This window comes from Trichomonas vaginalis, chromosome V (genome assembly GCF_026262505.1).
Source record: "Trichomonas vaginalis G3 chromosome V, whole genome shotgun sequence".
In the NCBI taxonomy this organism is placed as follows: Eukaryota; Parabasalia; order Trichomonadida; family Trichomonadidae; genus Trichomonas; species Trichomonas vaginalis.
Genome location: NC_067207.1, coordinates 14,090,052 through 14,114,482, shown reverse-complemented (window position 1 = coordinate 14,114,482; position 24,431 = coordinate 14,090,052). Strand labels below are relative to the sequence as shown.

Genomic DNA, 24,431 nt, shown 5'->3' with positions numbered 1-24,431 from the left:
ACTTTTTTGACATTTATTATATGCTTTTTATCATATTTCCGATGATATGAATATATATTCTATATAAGAATGACGCTACATTCAATCTAAGACCAATATCTCAAAGAATTCCTCATTTAAGTATTACTTTTCATAGTTAGTATCCCTAAGTCGTGTACTGTGGCACTGCGCGCCTCCGTACACCACTTAGCGGTTTTGACACTTTACGAAACCGGTAACGTATATTTTACAACACAACCATAACACCAACTTAACCTTAAATATTTACAAAACCATCTGACACATAAACGACTTCACTAATGACTTCACTAATGACTTCACTAACGACTTCACTAACGAATTCACTACCATCCTCACTAAATAAAAATAACCTTATTTTATTTTTTTTAAATTTTTTATTTCATTACAAAGACATGTCCGACTACATTTACTATGACTCTTTCCCAGAACGTTTCCGTGAACTATTCAAAACTCAAGTAAAACTGAGAAACATGCATTTTAACAAAGACAGACCCATTGACGATGAAAGAAACCCTGAATATATTACAATCCCATATGACGCAAAGTTCATTGCATACATTCCTTATGGTCGCAGAGGAACGAAAACTATTTCAACAATGACGAAAAATTATTTCTGGAGCGATGAAGAAAATTGCCTTATCTACATAAATGCATACTTAAATAAAGCTACATATTGTACAAAAGAAGGTTGGACTGGATTTGAGCTCTACATATACGACGACGATGGAAACAGACGTTGTGTATACCCATACGATAATATGTACCATTGTTTTCATCAAGCATTAAACGAATACATAGTCAGTAAGGGTCTCATTCCTGTTGAGTAGATATGCTTTATTTTTGTTCTGTCATTTATATAAAAATAAACTTAAAAATTAATGATATCACCACCCTCACACGTATGAAAACATAGTCCAAAAATAATGTTTAGGGTAGAAGGGTAGATCTAACCTCATTTCTACCCTCATTTCTACCCTGTTGAATTCATTGCTTTATAACTCTCTTCCTTGGTTTCTTTTTAGTTGCTTTCTTCACGTCTGTCTCCAACTTGACTGTCTTTCTTCTTCGTCCGTAATGATACCAAAAACTTTTGTTTCATTGCTTCAGTGACTTTATTTGTCATTTTACTCTAAGGTGAAGCTAGCACAGCGATAATGGATTTCATGATTTTTTAGTATTTCATGCAATCTTAACAGATAGCCTTACAAGTACTTCCAGTGTCCCTAGCTGTCCCTCCTTTTTATATAACTCCATGACATTTATAATCTCGCGAAACTTAACAGGTAGCATAACAGATTAAAATCAGATGAGGTTTTGAACCAAAATTTCTAAGCAACGTTGTCAAGGATTTTGAGGAACTAGGGACAGAGTGTGGCAAAGTCCAAGATTTAATTTATCTTCATCTGTTTCATCAGCTATCTCGTCTAATATGCCAATATTTTATTCATAACTCGTGGCAAACTCACTAACTTTCATTATGTTCATCTGCATGCTTCATCTGATAGAAAGTATGACTTTCATTAACTCTGTGAGATAATGAAAACTACTAGGGACAGAGACCATGGCAAAGTTCATGACTTTCATTATTTCCAGAACTTAATGAAAACTACTAGGGACAGAGACCATGGCAAAGTTTATGACTTTCATTATTTCCAGAACTTAATGAAAACTACTAGGGACAGAGACCATGGCAAAGTTCATGATTTAATTTATTCTCTCACTAACAACAAACACAAACTCCAACACTAACGACAAAAATAAATGTCCTCACTTCTTAACAAAGTAATATGTGCTTCTTACACCACCATAGCTCAAACGTTTCTTTTCAAACATCGATTGAAACTTATTTTGAGCCATTGGCTTTAGTCTCTTTTTCTTCAAATACGCCAAGAAATCTTCTTCACATCTTTTCACTTCATAGCCTTCTTTAAACTCCTCCTTGTTAAGTTCTATGAAATCCTTTATCTCATTCTTTGTTGCAATGGCTTCTTCACGAACGACATCGTGAACTATTTCATCACTGTTCTCATGAACGACCTCCTTACTGTTCTCATGAACTATTTCATCATTGTTCTCATGAACGACCTCCTTACTGTCTTTCATAAGCGTTTCAAAGTCTCCTTTACTCATTACTTCAATCTCATGCTGTTCACAGTAGTACTTAAACTCACTGTATATGTCTTTGTTGTATGTTATATTGCTTCCCATGTACTCCATGAATTTTTCAAGCACTTCCTCATAATTCACTGTTTCTTTCTTTCCACGACCTTCTAATAACATACTTGCTTCGTAAATATAACTTCTTGCAGAACCGTCTCGCTTTCTACTTCTCTTCACAAATTCTCTCATCTTGCCACCAAATACATTTGAACTACATGCAAAGAATTCATTCTCCTTCGCAAATTCTTTATATCTTCTGTAGCACTCTGTACAATTCCATCCGGATACAAACTTTTCATAAAACTCCTCGTAAAACATTTGGTAAGGTGTTTTGTTCATTTCGATGAGTTCTTGTTTAGCCCTGGTGAATGGTATCTTCCTTACATCAAATTCACTTAAATCTTTCTTCATGAAGTACGTCAGTAAGTTTGAATAAAACTCTTCATTAAAGCTTTCAATGAGATTTGAGAAATATTCGTAATTTCCTTTGTATCTGCTGCTTACGTCAATGACAACAAATCTTCTGTCGTCTTTGTCAATCTTTACTGAGTTGAAGTTGTTAGATATCATGATGATATTACAAACATTCTCTATCTTTCTTACTGGCTGACACTTCTGATTTAAGTCCAACTGAGTCTCTGTTACTATTGACTTTAGTGCGTCGTGGTTCATGACCTTAGACGTATCGCATGAGCTTAGTTCATTGCATACGATGAGCTTCATGTTCTCAATAGCAGCATTGAATCTACCAACCACATTCTCTATTGCCGTTATATTATTGTTGGCGTACTTGCTAATGAGCTCGCATAGAACATTACTAAGTACATTCTTACCAGTTCCTTGCTTTCCTATTAACAAAAGTACTGTTCCAGTCTTTCCACAAGGATTTTGAACGATGTAGGCGAACCAGTTCAAAACATACTCATAAAGCTCTTCATCCTCATTACATATGACATCGTGAACATGTTTCAAATATCCTTCAATAACGCTTTCATCTACTTCATTCAGTACCTCATACTCATATCCTCTGAAATAGCTGTAAATGTCATCTCTTTCGTCAAAGAATCTCATGCCTGACTTCATAAGATAGTTCTTGTTCTGACCCGCTTCATAAATCATCAGTGCGTTCACATCCTTCTCCTCAATACGTCCTACATAAATACTCTTCATGAGCTTATTGAATTCCTTGCTATCTACTGACACAAGTGTTGTTGTGTCTCGTATTCCATCATAATCTTTCACTAGATATGTCATACGCGCTCCGTCAATAACAACAACACATCTTCTTAAGTCATTTATAACACTAGCTATGTCAATACCGTCCTCACTCATGTACTTATTTTTCCTCAAGTCCTTTAGTGTGAAAGTGTCTCTAAGTTCTATTTCAAGCAATTCATTTACACATCCTTTGCAATACTTCTCTATAAAATATTTCTGTCGTTCTTTACTAAGTTTCTTAACAGCTCTGAAGAACCATGTGTTTTGACTCAAACATCCTTCACAACTTCTCTCATTCATTCCTAGTTCTTTCATGTCATTATCTTCAACCTCTATGGTCTCATTGACTAAGGTCAAAGGGTTCTTAGTCATTGCTGGTCTTATCTGAAACAATGTTTGTGCAACAGGTTTAACTAGTTCAGCAACGTCCTTCCTTAATATGAATAGCTGTTTCCACTCATCTTTGCTAACAGTTCTTTCATAACCACTGACAGTAATGATTTCATTTGCTGACCTTAGACACTTATGTTCTATCATTTGTATTGCTTTTGTGTAAGGCTTTCGTGAGCATAGGTTGTATATGTCATTCCTGCAATGTTCATTCATGCCAATAGTACTAAATCCTTTCTTTGCTGTTGAATGCATAATATCCATTAGTTCCTGTGTTCGTATTGCTGTCTCATAAAATACAACAAGACCTTTGTCATCTATGACGTACTTACCGAAAACATTGCTTATATTCTTTAACCATGAAATAACATCCTCATTCATGCTGTCAAACATGAAGTAAGGTCTTACATACTCTTCACTTATAAGATACTCCACAAAGTACTTGTTAAACTCTATGTCCTCGTGAGCGATTTCATTAGGTTTGATATTAGTTCCTTTTGTCATTGCTGTCATGTACTTCACTCTCATAGTTCCTTTCAATAGCCTAAAAATACTTCATTGTTTCATAACTGCTCTAAATTCTGTTCAAAATTCGTACAACATAACTTTTAACATTAGTGAAAGAACATGAGCGAAACAACAACATCTAACATTACAGAAGAAGTCAATGACAATGCCGATGAAAACATTACAGAAGGAGCTAGTGAAAATATTGACGAGTTCAGTGAGGAAGAAGATATTGAGGACGTCAATGAGAACGTTAGTGGGGAACAAACTCAATGGGAAACATTGAGAAATCATGAAGATTATGAGATTTGTACGACATATCCTTTTACTATTCGTCGAAAGAAAAACAAACATATTAAGAGTGAATGCTTAAATAATCATGGTTATATTGAGCTTAGTTTAAACAACAAAACGCATTTAAAGCATAGAATTATTGCAGAACAGTGGATTGAAAATCCAAACAATTTGAAAGAAATAGACCATATAAATCATGATAGAACGGACAACAGAATCTCAAACCTTCGTTGGTGTTCTAAATCTGAAAACAATAGAAATAAAAGCAAGTATGGCGATATAGTTTATGAGTTCGTTGATGAAATATCTGACGAAGCTGTTGAAATAACAGATTATGGTAAGCATTCGTTTGAGTTCTACTACTATGTTGAGAATGAGGACGCATTCTATTATTATACAGGTCTTAACTATCGAAAACTTCATATAAACTTTACAAAAACAGGTGCTGCTTATGTTTGTATGATAGATACAGAAAACAAGAGAGTAATCTTATGCATAAACAAATTCAAACGCTTGTACGGCTTCATGTAGGACAAACATTATTTTTCAACACTAACGCCAACACGTAGGACAAACATTCATGACTAACATTACTGTATAACATAAATGATTTGTCATGATTTCATCGTATATGTTTTGTCAAGACTTCTTCATCGTAATGAGCGTAAATGTTTTGTCATGATTTCATCGTAAATGTTTTGTCATGATTTCATCGTAAATGTTTTGTCATGACCTCATCGTAAATGTTTTGTCATGACCTCATCGTAAATGTTTTGTCATGACCTCATCGTAAATGTTTTGTCATGATTTCATCGTAAATGTTTTGTCATGATTTCATCGTAAATGTTTTGTCATGATTTCTTCGTATATATTTTGTCAAACATGAACGTATATGTTTTGTCATGATTTCTTCGTATATATTTTGTCAAACATGAACGTATATGTTTTGTCAAAACTTCTTCGTATATGCTTTGTCATGACCTCATCGTATATGTTTTGTCATGATTTCTTCATCGTATATGCTTTGTCAAGGTTTCTTCGTAAATGTTTTGTCATGACCTCATCGTAAATGTTTTGTCATGATTTCTTCGTAATGAGCGTAAATGATCCAAAAATAATGTTTATGTTAGAATGTTAGATCTAACACCTTTTCTAACATGTTTTCTAACATGACCTCATGGAACTTAAACGTAAATGTTTTGTTATGACCTCATGGAACTTAAACGTATATGTTTTGTCATGACCTCATGGAACTTAAACGTAAATGATTTGTCATGATTTCATCGTATATGTTTTGTCAAGACTTCTTCATCGTAATGAGCGTAAATGTTTTGTGAAGAATATAACAACCGCCTGAATTCAGACGGTTGCTTTTTATACAAAATTCACACAGGAAAATTCTTGAGTTTTGGTTGAAAGAATACGGTCAAGCCAAAAGTGGCTCGACCTCAAAACAAACATTTTATGAGCTTACTAAGGCATTTATGAATGAATTCAAAGGTATTTGCATACATCCTGACCTCGTTCATTTTGTTGTTGAATTCAGCAAAAATAATGTTTACGTTAATGTTTTCACTGTTACCATGTTACCATGTGCTACCAGGTTAATTAACTTCTCTTAAAATTACTGACAACATGACATTTAGACAACAGTCCAGGAAATAAACTTCATCGTAAATGTTTTGTCATGATTTCATCGTATATGTTTTGTCAAGGTTTCATCGTATATGTTTTGTCAAACATGAACGTATATGTTTTGTCATGATTTCTTCGTATATGTTTTGTCATGATTTCATCGTAAATGTTTTGTCATGATTTCATCGTAAATGATTTGTCATGATTTCTTCGTTTATGTTTTGTCAAAACTTCTTCGTACATGTTTTGTCATGACTTTTTCATCGTAATGAGTGTAAATCAGACAAAAATATATTTTAGGTGAAGAGGTGAGATCTCACCTCTTTTCTCACCTCTTTTCTCACCTCAGCCGCTAAGCGGCGAGACGAAAGGGTCTTGAATTTTCATGATTTCTTCATCGTAATGAGCGTATATGTTTTGTCGTGATTTCATCGTATATGTTTTGTCATGATTTCATCGTAAATGTTTTGTCATGATTTCATGTCGTAAATGATTTGTCATGATTTCTTCGTTTATGTTTTGTCAAAACTTCTTCGTACATGTTTTGTCATGACTTTTTCATCGTAATGAGTGTAAATGATTTCATATAATTGTTTCCCTCGGAAAACCGAGAGAAGAGATTCCATATGAAAATCGCAAGAATTTGGCTCCTGGTTTGAAATATTATTATGTTCATAGATTTCATCGTATATGTTTTGTCAAACATGAGCGTATATGTTTTGTCATGATTTCATCGTAAATGTTTTGTCATGACTTCATCGTATATGCTTTGTCATGATGATTTCATCGAAACTAAACGTATATGTTTTGTCGTGATTTTATCGTAAATGTTTTGTCATGACTTCATCGTATATGTTTGTCAAGATTTCTTCATCGTAATGAGTGTAAATGAACCAAAAATAATGTTTACGTTCATGTTTGACAACAACACAGGAGGAAGGCAGTTATGACTTATTTTTGAAGAACTGAAGGTGTCACTACGTCACCATGTGTCACTCGGTTAATGAACTTCTCTCTGAAAAAAAGACAACATGACATTTTGACAACAACACAGGAAATAAATGTTTACGTAAATGTTTTGTCAAGACTTCTTCATCGTAATGAGTGTAAATGTTTTGTCAAACATGAACGTAAATGATTTGTCATGATTTCATCGTAAATGTTTTGTCAAACATGAACGTAAATGTTTTGTCAAACATGAACGTAAATGATTTGTCAAAACTTCATCGTAAATGTTTTGTCATGATTTCTTCATCGTAATGAGCGTATATGTTTTGTCATGACTTCTTCATCGTATATGCTTTGTCAAACATGAACGTAAATGTTTTGTCATGATTTCATCGTACATGTTTTGTCATGATTTCTTCATCGTAAATGTTTTGTCATGACTTCTTCATCGTAATGAGTGTAAATGTTTTGTCAAGACTTCTTCATCGTAATGAGCGTATATGCTTTGTCATGATTTGTTCATCGTACATGTTTTGTCATGACTTCATCGTAAATGTTTTGTCAAAACTTCATCGTATATGCTTTGTCATGACTTCATCGTATATGTTTTGTCATGACTTCTTCATCGTAATGAGTGTAAATGTTTTGTCAAACATGAGCGTAAATGTTTTGTCATGATTTCTTCATCGTAATGAGCGTAAATGTTTTGTCAAACATGAGCGTAAATGTTTTGTCATGATTTCTTCATCGTACATGTTTTGTCATGACTTCTTCATCGTATATGCTTTGTCAAGACTTCTTCATCGTAATGAGTGTAAATGTTTTGTCAAACATGAGCGTAAATGTTTTGTCATGATTTCTTCATCGTACATGTTTTGTCAAAACTTCATCGTATATGTTTTGTCAAACATGAGCGTAAATGTTTTGTCATGATTTCTTCATCGTACATGTTTTGTCAAAACTTCATCGTATATGTTTTGTCATGACTTCTTCATCGTAAATGTTTTGTCATGATTTCTTCATCGTAATGAGCGTAAATGTTTTGTTATGACTTCTTCGTAAATGTTTTGTCATGACTTCATCGTAAATGTTTTGTCAAAACTTCTTCGTATATGTTTTGTCATGACTTCATCGTAAATGTTTTGTTATGACTTCTTCGTAAATGTTTTGTCATGACTTCATCGTAATGAGCGTATATGCTTTGTCATGATTTCTTCATCATACATGTTTTGTCAAACATGAACGTAAATGATTTGTCAAAACTTCATCGTATATGCTTTGTCAAGACTTCTTCATCGTAATGAGCGTAAATGTTTTGTCATGACTTCTTCGTAAATGTTTTGTCATGACTTCATCGTAATGAGCGTAAATGACCCAAAAATAATGTTTATGTTAGAATGTTAGATCTAACACCTTTTCTAACATGTTTTCTAACATGGAGGATTTCATCGAAACTAAACGTATATGTTTTGTTATGACTTCTTCGTAAATGTTTTGTCATGACTTCTTCGTAAATGTTTTGTCATGTTTTGTCAAAACTTCATCGTACATGTTTTGTCAAGACTTCTTCATCGTAATGAGTGTATATGTTTTGTCAAACATGAACGTAAATGATTTGTCATGACTTCTTCATCGTAATGAGCATAAAGGTTTTGTCATGACTTCATCGTACATGTTTTGTCAAGACTTCTTCATCGTAATGAGTGTATATGTTTTGTCAAACATGAACGTAAATGTTTTGTCATGATTTCTTCATCGTAATGAGCGTATATGCTTTGTCAAACATGAGCGTAAATGTTTTGTCATGACTTCTTCATCGTAATGAGCATAAAGGTTTTGTCAAACATGAACGTAAATGTTTTGTCATGATTTCTTCATCGTAATGAGCGTAAATGTTTTGTCAAAACTTCATCGTAAATGTTTTGTCAAAACTTCATCGTAAATGTTTTGTCATGATTTCTTCATCGTAATGAGTGTAAATGATTTGTCAAACATGAACGTAAATGTTTTGTCATGACTTTTTCATCGTAATGAGCGTATATGCTTTGTCAAACATGAGCGTACATGTTTTGTCAAACATGAGCGTAAATGTTTTGTCATGACTTCTTCATCGTATATGCTTTGTCATGACTTCTTCATCGTAATGAGCGTACATGTTTTGTCAAGACTTCTTCATCGTAATGAACGTAAATGACCCAAAAATAATGTTTATGTTAGAATGTTAGATCTAACACCTTTTCTAACATGTTTTCTAACATGGAGGATTTCATTAGATATACACATTCTTCCTTCATTTCATTCTATACACAATTTACATCATAGACGATTTAATAGATATAATACTTTACTGTTTCATTAGATATACACATTCTTCCTTCATTTCATTCTATACACAATTTACATCATAGACGATTTAATAGATATAATACTTTACTGTTTCATTAGATATAAACATTCTTGCCTAAACATTATTTTAGTTAAAGTCCATCAAATATTTTTAGGATACTTTCACCAAAAAATATTTATATCTAATGAAACAGTAAAGTATTATATCTATTAAATCGTCTATGATGTAAATTGTGTATAGAATGAAATGAAGGAAGAATGTGTATATCTAATGAAATCCTCCATGTTAGAAAACATGTTAGAAAAGGTGTTAGATCTAACATTCTAACATAAACATTATTTTTGGGTCATTTACGTTCATTACGATGAAGAAGTCTTGACAAAACATGTACGATGAAGTTTCGACAAAACATTTACACTCATTACGATGAAGAAGTCATGACAAAACATGTACGAAGAGATTCCGTATGAAAATTCAAGACCCTTTGGGTCTCGCCGCTTAGCGGCTGAGGGTAGAAATGAGGGTAGAAATGAGGTTAGATCTAACCATCTACCCTAAACATTATTTTTGGATCATTTACGCTCATGTTTGACAAAACATTTACACTCATTACGATGAAGAAGTCATGACAAAACATTTACGCTCATGTTTGACAAAGCATATACGCTCATTACGATGAAGAAATCATGACAAAACATATACGATGAAGAAGTCATGACAAAACATTTACGTTCATGTTTGACAAAGCATATACGCTCATTACAATGAAGAAGTTTCGACAAATCATTTACGAAGAGATTCCGTATGAAAATTCAAGACCCTTTGGGTCTCGCCGCTTAGCGGCTGAGGGTAGAAATGAGGGTAGAAATGAGGTTAGATCTAACCATCTACCCTAAACATTATTTTTGGGTCATTTACGCTCATGTTTGACAAAACATTTACACTCATTACGATGAAGAAGTTTCGACAAATCATTTACGAAGAAATCATGACAAAACATATACGATGAAGTTTCGACAAAACATGTACGATGAAGTTTCGACAAAACATGTACGATGAAAAAGTCATGACAAAACATTTACGCTCATTACGATGAAGAAGTCATGACAAAACATTTACGTTCATGTTTGACAAAGCATATACGTTCATGTTTGACAAATCATTTACGATGAAATCATGACAAAGCATATACGCTCATTACGATGAAGAAATCATGAAAATTCAAGACCCTTTGGGTCTCGCCGCTTAGCGGCTGAGGGTAGAAATGAGGGTAGAAAAGGTGTTAGATCTAACCATCTACCCTAAACATTATTTTTGGGTCATTTACGTTCATTACGATGAAGAAATCATGACAAAACATATACGTTTAGTTTCGATGAAATCATGACAAAACATATACGTTTAGTTTCGATGAAATCATGACAAAACATATACGTTTAGTTTCGATGAAATCATGACAAAACATATACGATGAAGAAATCATGACAAAACATTTACGAAGAAGTCATAACAAAACATATACGTTTAGTTTCGATGAAATCCTCCATGTTAGAAAACATGTTAGAAAAGGTGTTAGATCTAACATTCTAACATAAACATTATTTTTGGGTCATTTACGTTCATTACGATGAAGAAGTCTTGACAAAACATGTACGCTCATTACGATGAAGAAGTCATGACAAAGCATATACGATGAAGAAGTCATGACAAAACATTTACGCTCATGTTTGACAAAACATGTACGCTCATGTTTGACAAAGCATATACGCTCATTACGATGAAAAAGTCATGACAAAACATTTACGTTCATGTTTGACAAATCATTTACACTCATTACGATGAAGAAATCATGACAAAACATTTACGATGAAGTTTTGACAAAACATTTACGATGAAGTTTTGACAAAACATTTACGCTCATTACGATGAAGAAATCATGACAAAACATTTACGTTCATGTTTGACAAAACCTTTATGCTCATTACGATGAAGAAGTCATGACAAAACATTTACGCTCATGTTTGACAAAGCATATACGCTCATTACGATGAAGAAATCATGACAAAACATTTACGTTCATGTTTGACAAAACATATACACTCATTACGATGAAGAAGTCTTGACAAAACATGTACGATGAAGTCATGACAAAACCTTTATGCTCATTACGATGAAGAAGTCATGACAAATCATTTACGTTCATGTTTGACAAAACATATACACTCATTACGATGAAGAAGTCTTGACAAAACATGTACGATGAAGTTTTGACAAAACATGACAAAACATTTACGAAGAAGTCATGACAAAACATTTACGAAGAAGTCATAACAAAACATATACGTTTAGTTTCGATGAAATCCTCCATGTTAGAAAACATGTTAGAAAAGGTGTTAGATCTAACATTCTAACATAAACATTATTTTTGGGTCATTTACGCTCATTACGATGAAGTCATGACAAAACATTTACGAAGAAGTCATGACAAAACATTTACGAAGAAACCTTGACAAAGCATATACGATGAAGAAATCATGACAAAACATATACGATGAAGTCATGACAAAACATTTACGAAGAAGTCATAACAAAACATTTACGATGAAGTCATGACAAAGCATATACGATGAAGTTTTGACAAAACATTTACGATGAAGTCATGACAAAACATTTACGAAGAAGTCATGACAAAACATTTACGCTCATTACGATGAAGAAGTCTTGACAAAGCATATACGATGAAGTTTTGACAAATCATTTACGTTCATGTTTGACAAAACATGTATGATGAAGAAATCATGACAAAGCATATACGCTCATTACGATGAAGTCATGACAAAACATTTACGAAGAAGTCATAACAAAACATTTACGATGAAGTCATGACAAAACATATACGAAGAAGTTTTGACAAAACATTTACGATGAAGTCATGACAAAACATTTACGAAGAAGTCATAACAAAACATTTACGCTCATTACGATGAAGAAATCATGACAAAACATTTACGATGAAGAAGTCATGACAAAACATATACGATGAAGTTTTGACAAAACATGTACGATGAAGAAATCATGACAAAACATTTACGCTCATGTTTGACAAAACATATACGATGAAGTTTTGACAAAACATGTACGATGAAGAAATCATGACAAAACATTTACGCTCATGTTTGACAAAACATTTACACTCATTACGATGAAGAAGTCTTGACAAAGCATATACGATGAAGAAGTCATGACAAAACATATACGATGAAACCTTGACAAAACATGTACGATGAAGAAATCATGACAAAACATTTACGCTCATGTTTGACAAAACATTTACGCTCATTACGATGAAGAAATCATGACAAAACATTTACGCTCATGTTTGACAAAACATTTACACTCATTACGATGAAGAAGTCATGACAAAACATATACGATGAAGTCATGACAAAGCATATACGATGAAGTTTTGACAAAACATTTACGATGAAGTCATGACAAAACATGTACGATGAACAAATCATGACAAAGCATATACGATGAAGTCATGACAAAACATTTACGATGAAATCATGACAAAACATATACGCTCATGTTTGACAAAACATATACGATGAAATCTATGAACATAATAATATTTCAAACCAGGAGCCAAATTCTTGCGATTTTCATATGGAATCTCTTCTCTCGGTTTTCCGAGGGAAACAATTATATGAAATCATTTACACTCATTACGATGAAAAAGTCATGACAAAACATGTACGAAGAAGTTTTGACAAAACATAAACGAAGAAATCATGACAAATCATTTACGATGAAATCATGACAAAACATTTACGATGAAATCATGACAAAACATATACGATGAAATCACGACAAAACATATACGCTCATTACGATGAAGAAATCATGAAAATTCAAGACCCTTTGGGTCTCGCCGCTTAGCGGCTGAGGTGAGAAAAGAGGTGAGATCTCACCTCTTCACCTAAAATATATTTTTGTCTGATTTACACTCATTACGATGAAAAAGTCATGACAAAACATGTACGAAGAAGTTTTGACAAAACATAAACGAAGAAATCATGACAAATCATTTACGATGAAATCATGACAAAACATATACGAAGAAATCATGACAAAACATATACGTTCATGTTTGACAAAACATATACGATGAAACCTTGACAAAACATATACGATGAAATCATGACAAAACATTTACGATGAAGTTTATTTCCTGGACTGTTGTCTAAATGTCATGTTGTCAGTAATTTTAAGAGAAGTTAATTAACCTGGTAGCACATGGTAACATGGTAACAGTGAAAACATTAACGTAAACATTATTTTTGCTGAATTCAACAACAAAATGAACGAGGTCAGGATGTATGCAAATACCTTTGAATTCATTCATAAATGCCTTAGTAAGCTCATAAAATGTTTGTTTTGAGGTCGAGCCACTTTTGGCTTGACCGTATTCTTTCAACCAAAACTCAAGAATTTTCCTGTGTGAATTTTGTATAAAAAGCAACCGTCTGAATTCAGGCGGTTGTTATATTCTTCACAAAACATTTACGCTCATTACGATGAAGAAGTCTTGACAAAACATATACGATGAAATCATGACAAATCATTTACGTTTAAGTTCCATGAGGTCATGACAAAACATATACGTTTAAGTTCCATGAGGTCATAACAAAACATTTACGTTTAAGTTCCATGAGGTCATGTTAGAAAACATGTTAGAAAAAGGTGTTAGATCTAACATTCTAACATAAACATTATTTTTGATCATTTACACTCATTACAAGAAAAATCATGACAAAACATTTACGATGAGGTCATGACAAAACATTTACGAAGAAACCTTGACAAAGCATATACGATGAAGAAATCATGACAAAACATATACGATGAGGTCATGACAAAGCATATACGAAGAAGTTTTGACAAAACATATACGTTCATGTTTGACAAAATATATACGAAGAAATCATGACAAAAACATATACGTTCATGTTTGACAAAATATATACGAAGAAATCATGACAAAACATTTACGATGAAATCATGACAAAACATTTACGATGAAATCATGACAAAACATTTACGATGAGGTCATGACAAAACATTTACGATGAGGTCATGACAAAACATTTACGATGAGGTCATGACAAAACATTTACGATGAAGAAGTCATGACAAAACATTTACGATGAAATCATGACAAAACATTTACGCTCATTACGATGAAGAAGTCTTGACAAAACATATACGATGAAATCATGACAAATCATTTATGTTATACAGTAATGTTAGTCATGAATGTTTGTCCTACGTGTTGGCGTTAGTGTTTGAAAAATAATGTTTGTCCTACATGAAGCCGTACAAGCGTTTGAATTTGTTTATGCATAAGATTACTCTCTTGTTTTCTGTATCTATCATACAAACATAAGCAGCACCTGTTTTTTGTAAAGTTTATATGAAGTTTTCGATAGTTAAGACCTGTATAATAATAGAATGCGTCCTCATTCTCAACATAGTAGTAGAACTCAAACGAATGCTTACCATAATCTGTTATTTCAACAGCTTCGTCAGATATTTCATCAACGAACTCATAAACTATATCGCCATACTTGCTTTTATTTCTATTGTTTTCAGATTTAGAACACCAACGAAGGTTTGAGATTCTGTTGTCCGTTCTATCATGATTTATATGGTCTATTTCTTTCAAATTGTTTGGATTTTCAATCCACTGTTCTGCAATAATTCTATGCTTTAAATGCGTTTTGTTGTTTAAACTAAGCTCAATATAACCATGATTATTTAAGCATTCACTCTTAATATGTTTGTTTTTCTTTCGACGAATAGTAAAAGGATATGTCGTACAAATCTCATAATCTTCATGATTTCTCAATGTTTCCCATTGAGTTTTGTTCCCCACTAACGTTCTCATTGACGTCCTCAATATCTTCTTCCTCACTGAACTCGTCAATATTTTCACTAGCTCCTTCTGTAATGTTTTCATCGGCATTGTCATTGACTTCTTCTGTAATGTTAGATGTTGTTGTTTCGCTCATGTTCTTTCACTAATGTTAAAAGTTATGTTGTACGAATTTTGAACAGAATTTAGAGCAGTTATGAAACAATGAAGTATTTTAGGCTATTGAAAGGAACTATGAGAGTGAAGTACATGACAGCAATGACAAAAGGAACTAATATCAAACCTAATGAAATCGCTCACGAGGACATAGAGTTTAACAAGTACTTTGTGGAGTATCTTATAAGTGAAGAGTATGTAAGACCTTACTTCATGTTTGACAGCATGAATGAGGATGTTATTTCATGGTTAAAGAATATAAGCAATGTTTTCGGTAAGTACGTCATAGATGACAAAGGTCTTGTTGTATTTTATGAGACAGCAATACGAACACAGGAACTAATGGATATTATGCATTCAACAGCAAAGAAAGGATTTAGTACTATTGGCATGAATGAACATTGCAGGAATGACATATACAACCTATGCTCACGAAAGCCTTACACAAAAGCAATACAAATGATAGAACATAAGTGTCTAAGGTCAGCAAATGAAATCATTACTGTCAGTGGTTATGAAAGAACTGTTAGCAAAGATGAGTGGAAACAGCTATTCATATTAAGGAAGGACGTTGCTGAACTAGTTAAACCTGTTGCACAAACATTGTTTCAGATAAGACCAGCAATGACTAAGAACCCTTTGACCTTAGTCAATGAGACCATAGAGGTTGAAGATAATGACATGAAAGAACTAGGAATGAATGAGAGAAGTTGTGAAGGATGTTTGAGTCAAAACACATGGTTCTTCAGAGCTGTTAAGAAACTTAGTAAAGAACGACAGAAATATTTTATAGAGAAGTATTGCAAAGGATGTGTAAATGAATTGCTTGAAATAGAACTTAGAGACACTTTCACACTAAAGGACTTGAGGAAAAATAAGTACATGAGTGAGACGGTATTGACATAGCTAGTGTTATAAATGACTTAAGAAGATGTGTTGTTGTTATTGACGGAGCACGTATGACATATCTAGTGAAAGATTATGATGGAATACGAGACACAACAACACTTGTGTCAGTAGATAGCAAGGAATTCAATAAGCTCATGAAGAGTATTTATGTAGGACGTATTGAGGAGAAGGATGTGAACGCACTGATGATTTATGAAGCGGGTCAGAACAAGAACTATCTTATGAAGTCAGGCATGAGATTCTTTGACGAAAGAGATGACATTTACAGCTATTTCAGAGGATATGAGTATGAGGTACTGAATGAAGTAGATGAAAGCGTTATTGAAGGATATTTGAAACATGTTCACGATGTCATATGTAATGAGGATGAAGAGCTTTATGAGTATGTTTTGAACTGGTTCGCCTACATCGTTCAAAATCCTTGTGGAAAGACTGGAACAGTACTTTTGTTAATAGGAAAGCAAGGAACTGGTAAGAATGTACTTAGTAATGTTCTATGCGAGCTCATTAGCAAGTACGCCAACAATAATATAACGGCAATAGAGAATGTGGTTGGTAGATTCAATGCTGCTATTGAGAACATGAAGCTCATCGTATGCAATGAACTAAGCTCATGCGATACGTCTAAGGTCATGAACCACGACGCACTAAAGTCAATAGTAACAGAGACTCAGTTGGACTTAAATCAGAAGTGTCAGCCAGTAAGAAAGATAGAGAATGTTTGTAATATCATCATGATATCTAACAACTTCAACTCAGTAAAGATTGACAAAGACGACAGAAGATTTGTTGTCATTGACGTAAGCAGCAGATACAAAGGAAATTACGAATATTTCTCAAATCTCATTGAAAGCTTTAATGAAGAGTTTTATTCAAACTTACTGACGTACTTCATGAAGAAAGATTTAAGTGAATTTGATGTAAGGAAGATACCATTCACCAGGGCTAAACAAGAACTCATCGAAATGAACAAAACACCTTACCAAATGTTTTACGAGGAGTTCTATGAAAAGTTTGTATCCGGATGGAATTGTACAGAGTGCTACAGAAGATATAAAGAATTTGCGAAGGAGAATGAATTCTTTGCATGTAGTTCAAATGTATTTGGTGGCAAGATGAGAGAATTTGTGAAGAGAAGTAGAAAGCGAGACGGTTCTGCAAGAAGTTATATTTACGAAGCAAGTATGTATTAGAAGGTCGTGGAAAGAAAGAAACAGTGAATTATGAGGAAGTGCTTGAAAAATTCATGGAGTACATGGGAAGCAATATAACATACAACAAAGACATATACAGTGAGTTTAAGTACTACTGTGAACAGCATGAGATTGAAGTAATGAGTAAAGGAGACTTTGAAACGCTTATGAAAGACAGTAAGGAGGTCGTTCATGAGAACAGTGTGAAATAGTTCATGAGAACAGTGAGGAGGTCATTCATGAGAACAGTGATGAAATAGTTCACGATGTCGTTCGTGAAGAAGCCATTGCAACAAAGAATGAGATAAAGGATTTCATAGAACTTAACAAGGAGGAGTTTAAAGAAGGCTATGAAGTGAAAAGATGTGAAGAAGATTTCTTGGCGTATTTGAAGAAAAAGAGACTAAAGCCAATGGCTCAAAATAAGTTTCAATCGATGTTTGAAAAGAAACGTTTGAGCTATGGTGGTGTAAGAAGCACATATTACTTTGTTAAGAAGTGAGGACATTTATTTTTGTCGTTAGTGTTGGAGTTTGTGTTTGTTGTTAGTGAGAGAATAAATTAAATCATGAACTTTGCCATGGTCTCTGTCCCTAGTAGTTTTCATTAAGTTCTGGAAATAATGAAAGTCATAAACTTTGCCATGGTCTCTGTCCCTAGTAGTTTTCATTAAGTTCTGGAAATAATGAAAGTCATGAACTTTGCCATGGTCTCTGTCCCTAGTAGTTTTCATTATCTCACAGAGTTAATGAAAGTCATACTTTCTATCAGATGAAGCATGCAGATGAACATAATGAAAGTTAGTGAGTTTGCCACGAGTTATGAATAAAATATTGGCATATTAGACGAGATAGCTGATGAAACAGATGAAGATAAATTAAATCTTGGACTTTGCCACACTCTGTCCCTAGTTCCTCAAAATCCTTGACAACGTTGCTTAGAAATTTTGGTTCAAAACCTCATCTGATTTTAATCTGTTATGCTACCTGTTAAGTTTCGCGAGATTATAAATGTCATGGAGTTATATAAAAAGGAGGGACAGCTAGGGACACTGGAAGTACTTGTAAGGCTATCTGTTAAGATTGCATGAAATACTAAAAAATCATGAAATCCATTATCGCTGTGCTAGCTTCACCTTAGAGTAAAATGACAAATAAAGTCACTGAAGCAATGAAACAAAAGTTTTTGGTATCATTACGGACGAAGAAGAAAGACAGTCAAGTTGGAGACAGACGTGAAGAAAGCAACTAAAAAGAAACCAAGGAAGAGAGTTATAAAGCAATGAATTCAACAGGGTAGAAATGAGGGTAGAAATGAGGTTAGATCTACCCTTCTACCCTAAACATTATTTTTGGACTATGTTTTCATACGTGTGAGGGTGGTGATATCATTAATTTTTAAGTTTATTTTTATATAAATGACAGAACAAAAATAAAGCATATCTACTCAACAGGAATGAGACCCTTACTGACTATGTATTCGTTTAATGCTTGATGAAAACAATGGTACATATTATCGTATGGGTATACACAACGTCTGTTTCCATCGTCGTCGTATATGTAGAGCTCAAATCCAGTCCAACCTTCTTTTGTACAATATGTAGCTTTATTTAAGTATGCATTTATGTAGATAAGGCAATTTTCTTCATCGCTCCAGAAATAATTTTTGTTCTTTGTTGAAATAGTTTTCGTTCCTCTGCGACCATAAGGAATGTATGCAATGAACTTTGCGTCATATGGGATTGTAATATATTCAGGGTTTCTTTCATCGTCAATGGGTCTGTCTTTGTTAAAATGCATGTTTCTCAGTTTTACTTGAGTTTTGAATAGTTCACGGAAACGTTCTGGGAAAGAGTCATAGTAAATGTAGTCGGACATGTCTTTGTAATGAAATAAAAAATTTAAAAAAAATAAAATAAGGTTATTTTTATTTAGTGAGGATGGTAGTGAATTCGTTAGTGAAGTCGTTAGTGAAGTCATTAGTGAAGTCATTAGTGAAGTCGTTTATGTGTCAGATGGTTTTGTAAATATTTAAGGTTAAGTTGGTGTTATGGTTGTGTTGTAAAATATACGTTACCGGTTTCGTAAAGTGTCAAAACCGCTAAGTGGTGTACGGAGGCGCGCAGTGCCACAGTACACGACTTAGGGATACTAACTTTCATTGTTTTTTAAAAAATATCTTTGCTTATTTGTTCACTTTTTTGACATTTATTATATGCTTTTTATCATATTTCCGATGATATGAATATATATTCTATATAAGAATGACGCTACATTCAATCTAAGACCAATATCTCAAAGAATTCCTTATTTAAGTATTACTTTTCATTTTTGATTCAATTTTCGAACGGTTTTCGTAAATTTTGCATCATTTCATTTTTTAATGGGAAAATCATATATATTTAATCAAAAAAGAGCAAACTTTACAGACGAAAATAAAATATTTATCAGGGAACAATCTGATAAATACCAAAAATCAACATCGAGACATGAAAAAACGAATATAATCAAACAAGTTCTTCAATATTTTAATATTAAATACGCCGAAAATGAATCTAAAGCTGTCAGAAGATATTTTAGTTATATTGCAGTTAAAAATATTCCCGCAGTTACTGGAAAATATCCTGATACAATTGTTCGCAAAGATATGCTTTATTCGCATGATCATACAAATATTATTAATTCAAATAATATTGAACGTTACTACCGTTGCATCGATCATTCTTGTCAAGCACGTTATTTAGTTAAAATTGAGAACAGTTCAGTTTCCGAAGATTTACAAAAGGAACATATACCCGAATGCAGACAATTTAAAAAGTTACAAAATGAAAAAAAATGATCTTCATAAATCAATGACTCTGACAGAAATATACAATAAGGCAATGGCAAAATTTTCTGAAGACAACGGCACTTTTCAGCAGATTAAAAAATTTATGACAGAACTTGCTGTTGGTACTGATGAAAACCCATTAATTAAAGATTCATTGGTCAGGGAAGTTTATAATAAGTCCAGAAAATTTTCTGTTGGAGAAAAAATTACAGACGAGAAAGGGACAAACTATCCAGTGTCACTTTTCAAAGGAATAAAAAAAATAATAAAGATGAAATAATAACATGAACTCTTATATAAATATAATTTTATCTAAATAGATAAATGAATTAAGCAGTTTACAGTTATATATATTTAATGAGAGACAATATCTAGTTCTATGGTAGAAATGACTCTTAGACTCAAATAAGTAACACAGATAGAAAGTACTCAGTATAACAATTATATATGTACACTCAAAGTTAGTCGCTGCTAAAATCTTAACCTTGCATTTCGGGAAAATCTGACTAATGGCTCTTAGACTCAAATAAGTAACACAGATAGAAAGTACTCAGTATAACAATTATATATGTACACTCAAAGTTAGTCGCTGCTAAAATCTTAACCTTGCATTTCGGGAAAATCTGAAATGGCTCTTAGACTTGTTTTGATAATTAATTCTTCAATTATATTATAATTTATAACAAATTTCCTCAAACTATCTGTATGTCATTCAATTCCCGGCCACTACATTCAATGATGGACCATTTCCTTCAAATTTTGAAATACCTTATTCAATTTGTTGTATGGAGCCCGTGATATTCAACACTATGGAGCTCCTCCAGTTTGGTATCCAAGAAGAGATAAAAGCTAGCATGGGCTACTCTCAAAAATGCAGGAAAGAATACTCCACGATCGAATACAAATGTAAGTATCCACAATGTCAAGCTAAATTCAAAGTCCGGATAATAGATCAAGATAAATATGAACTACTAATCCACTCTGACTCTCATGATCATTCTGCACCTCCGAAATCAACAAAAACAATATCCTCATTATTTGTCAGAAATTATCTTAAACATTACTTTGAAAACAATATGAATCATGCTACAGCTCAACTTAAGTGTTTCCAAGACTTAAATATTTCATATACAGACGAAGAGTTACTTTCAATATTTGCACAAGGTCCAGATGCATTACGTAAATTTGCTCAAAGAGCTGAAATTGTTTCCAAACGCTTTAGTTCGGATGAAAAAGTTTCTTTAGCTATCTTTGTCGAATCTGTTCAAGAAAGTTGTCCAGAAGATTTAATTGAATTTATCTCTGAGCCGGGAAAACTAGTTTTTTTATATGCACCTTTCGAAGCGAAGGCCCTTGGTCACCAAATTTCTACGTTTCACATCGATTCAACGTATAAACTTCTAAGGGCTAACATTCCATTATATGCACTCACAGGAAAAACAGAACATACTATTGTTTTTCCTTTTTTGTATTTCTTTATTTCTCCTGACACAAGCGAAAATATTCAATATTGTGTTTGTCGTTATTTTCAATATATTAATAGAGAACCCGAGATGATAAGTATGGACTGCGCCCCACAAATAGCCGAGGCAATTGAGCGAGGTATTCCAAACTGTCATATTCTTTGGTGTGGCGTGCATGTCCTTCGCGCCATATTAAGAAAAGCGGATAAGTTTAAATCACGAGACAATTTTGAAGAATTTTATAATCTAATGAAATTATTAGTATTCGATACTAAAGAAGAATCTCCCGAGGAAGAACAGAACCAAGAAGAAGAAAATCCTAGAGAGGAACCAGCTCAATCTCACTTACTTCAAGCAGAAGAAATTGAAGAAGAGGAACAATATGAAGAAGAATTCATCGAAAATGAATTTCAACCTTCTCAAATCTTTTTACCACGAGAATCTTCTGATGATCCAAACGATTCTGAATTTATTCCAGAAGAAGAAACGTTTGAAACAAGTGAAGAAGTTCCAGAGCACCTCACTCAAGAAGAAGCTGCAGACCTAGATGCAGTTTATGATCGAATTCTTGAAATTCTTTCCACTGAACCGAAAGCCCAAAAGTACTTCGATAGGCAATGGAGGCATCATTTAGATCGTTGGAATAAGCGCTATCGCAACGGAGGTGACGCGACTAATAACGTCAGTGAGTCACATTTCAAAGTTCTCAAGCATTCTTATTTCCCAGAGAGAAGGAATATTCGATTAGACGATTTTGTTGTTGAATTATACACAACGGTTGTTCCAGCATTATTGATTAAATTTAAAGTTCAATTAATCAATAGTGATAAAGTTGTTCGTATATTACGAAAAGCTAATGACCATGAACAAATATTGGAAAACAAAGAAGTCGAATGTTTGAAAATGCTTGAAGCAATATATTCAAGTTTGCAACAAGGATCAATAGATTCAAATCTTGTTTATTGTACTTTAAAGGTACTTTTAAAAAAGAAACAATTAATGTAAAAGATTCAAATAATTTTTTATTATTATTTTATTAATTTTTTAAAATAAGGTTAAAAAAAGTGACACTGGATAGTTTGTCCCACACTCAATTACAGACGATGAAATTGCTAATTTTTGTTTAATAAATGGCGAGAAGTTTTTCATTGGCCATGATTTTCAAGCAAATTGTGAGACGATGGTTTTTGGTTTTGAGAAGGCAATTCAATTTGCAAAAGAAGCCACAGATTTATTTTGCGATGGAACTTTTAAAATTACACCAAAACATTTTCAAAAAGGACAGATGCTAACAATTATGATTTGTGAACCTTCAACAAATCAATATCTACCACTTTTATTTATATTCATGAAAAACCGCACATTTGAATCTTATAAGAAGGCATTTGAATATATTTTTACTGTCAAGGGTATTCAATTTTCAAAGCTAATTCAAATTCATTGTGATTTTGAAAAGGGAATGATAGAGGCACTTCAACAAATTTTCCCTAAAGTCCGTATAATTGGATGCCTATTTCATTTCAAACAAGCTTTACACAGGAAACTTGTAGCACTTTATACAAAAAATTTCAATGCTTTACAAAATTCTTTATTTAAGCTATATTCTATTACTCCATTCATGTCTCATGAAGAATTTGTACTTACAATGCATATAATTAATCAAAATAAAGTTGATTCGATCAAAGATTATATTGATTATTTCAACAAAGTTTGGTTGCCGCACTACAATTTAATATCTCAATATAATAATGCAATTGCAATATTCACTAATGATTGCCTCGAGAGTATGCATTCAGAATTTTCTTCGTTAAAACATCCAAACATTTATGAAGCTATTAAGAAGATATCTCAAATCCAATTAGATAAATATAACGCCATCAAAAATAACCAGAAGATCGAGCGCCATATAAAAACCGTTATCACTGATAGCTACAAAATTATATTCTTGATTGCTTTCAAAAAGAACTTGAGAAAACAATTTTTTCTATCAAACAATACAACGTAAGTGATCTTTCTTTGGCTCAGAACGAGATTTCTCCATATGGTTCCATAGAATCGAGTTCATTGTTCGAAAATATTCCAGTTCATGATGCAGATATACTCAAATCGATCGATCTAACAGATAAAGATACAATGATCACTAAGTTTATTAATGAAAAAAAGAGAAAAAATTATGGCATTATTTAATGAAACATTAAATCATCCAGATTTTAATTCATCCACTCCAATTCAAACTAATTTTGAGCAAGCCGATACAAATCAAGGTTCAGATGCTCCGATTTGCTCCGAAAATTCAAATATTGCAGACTCTACAGATTTAGAACCAGAAAATCAAAACCATCCTTCTACAAATCAAATATCTAGTAATCTAGAACATAAGCTGGACCTTCTTGATCATATTGAAAAACAATTATCGAAAATGC

The 24,431-nt window shown here is 32.9% G+C and overlaps 5 protein-coding genes and 1 pseudogene across 6 annotated transcripts, besides 7 other annotated features; 4 read left to right on the top strand and 2 right to left on the bottom strand.

The window, feature by feature from the left end:
* Nucleotides 1-134: part of a mobile genetic element that runs on past the window's edge.
* Nucleotides 1-19,872: part of a mobile genetic element that runs on past the window's edge.
* Nucleotides 1,789-4,317, bottom strand: TVAGG3_0333940 (uncharacterized protein; the record flags this gene model as incomplete). The annotated part of the gene is made up of 1 exon (XM_051230565.1): nucleotides 1,789-4,317. The coding sequence occupies one exon, from the start codon at nucleotides 4,315-4,317 to the stop codon at nucleotides 1,789-1,791; it is 2,529 nt and encodes an 842-aa protein (XP_051100295.1).
* Nucleotides 4,417-5,121, top strand: TVAGG3_0333930 (HNH endonuclease family; the record flags this gene model as incomplete). Its single annotated transcript, XM_051230564.1, has 1 exon — nucleotides 4,417-5,121. One exon carries the CDS (start codon nucleotides 4,417-4,419, stop codon nucleotides 5,119-5,121), a length of 705 nt encoding a protein of 234 aa, XP_051100294.1.
* On the top strand, nucleotides 15,693-18,218 carry TVAGG3_0333920 (annotated as a pseudogene). Its single transcript has one exon. A coding segment is annotated over exon 1 (2,526 nt).
* Nucleotides 19,159-19,593, bottom strand: TVAGG3_0333910 (uncharacterized protein; the record flags this gene model as incomplete). The annotated part of the gene is made up of 1 exon (XM_001294460.1): nucleotides 19,159-19,593. One exon carries the CDS (start codon nucleotides 19,591-19,593, stop codon nucleotides 19,159-19,161), a length of 435 nt encoding a protein of 144 aa, XP_001294461.1.
* Nucleotides 19,594-19,872: a terminal%2Cinverted (terminal inverted repeat of Maverick-2 transposon ID:TVAGG3_0333900).
* Nucleotides 19,872-23,100: a mobile genetic element.
* TVAGG3_0333890 (MULE transposase domain-containing protein) lies at nucleotides 21,622-21,949 on the top strand (the record flags this gene model as incomplete). Its single annotated transcript, XM_051230563.1, has 1 exon — nucleotides 21,622-21,949. A coding segment is annotated over one exon (328 nt), but the record flags the coding sequence as incomplete, so codon positions are not given.
* TVAGG3_0333880 (MULE transposase domain-containing protein) lies at nucleotides 22,258-23,013 on the top strand (the record flags this gene model as incomplete). Its single annotated transcript, XM_001280301.1, has 1 exon — nucleotides 22,258-23,013. The coding sequence occupies one exon, from the start codon at nucleotides 22,258-22,260 to the stop codon at nucleotides 23,011-23,013; it is 756 nt and encodes a 251-aa protein (XP_001280302.1).
* Nucleotides 23,069-23,094: a mobile genetic element.
* Nucleotides 23,069-23,094: a terminal%2Cinverted (terminal inverted repeat of MuDR-7_TvMULE4 transposon ID:TVAGG3_0333870).
* Nucleotides 23,101-24,431: part of a mobile genetic element that runs on past the window's edge.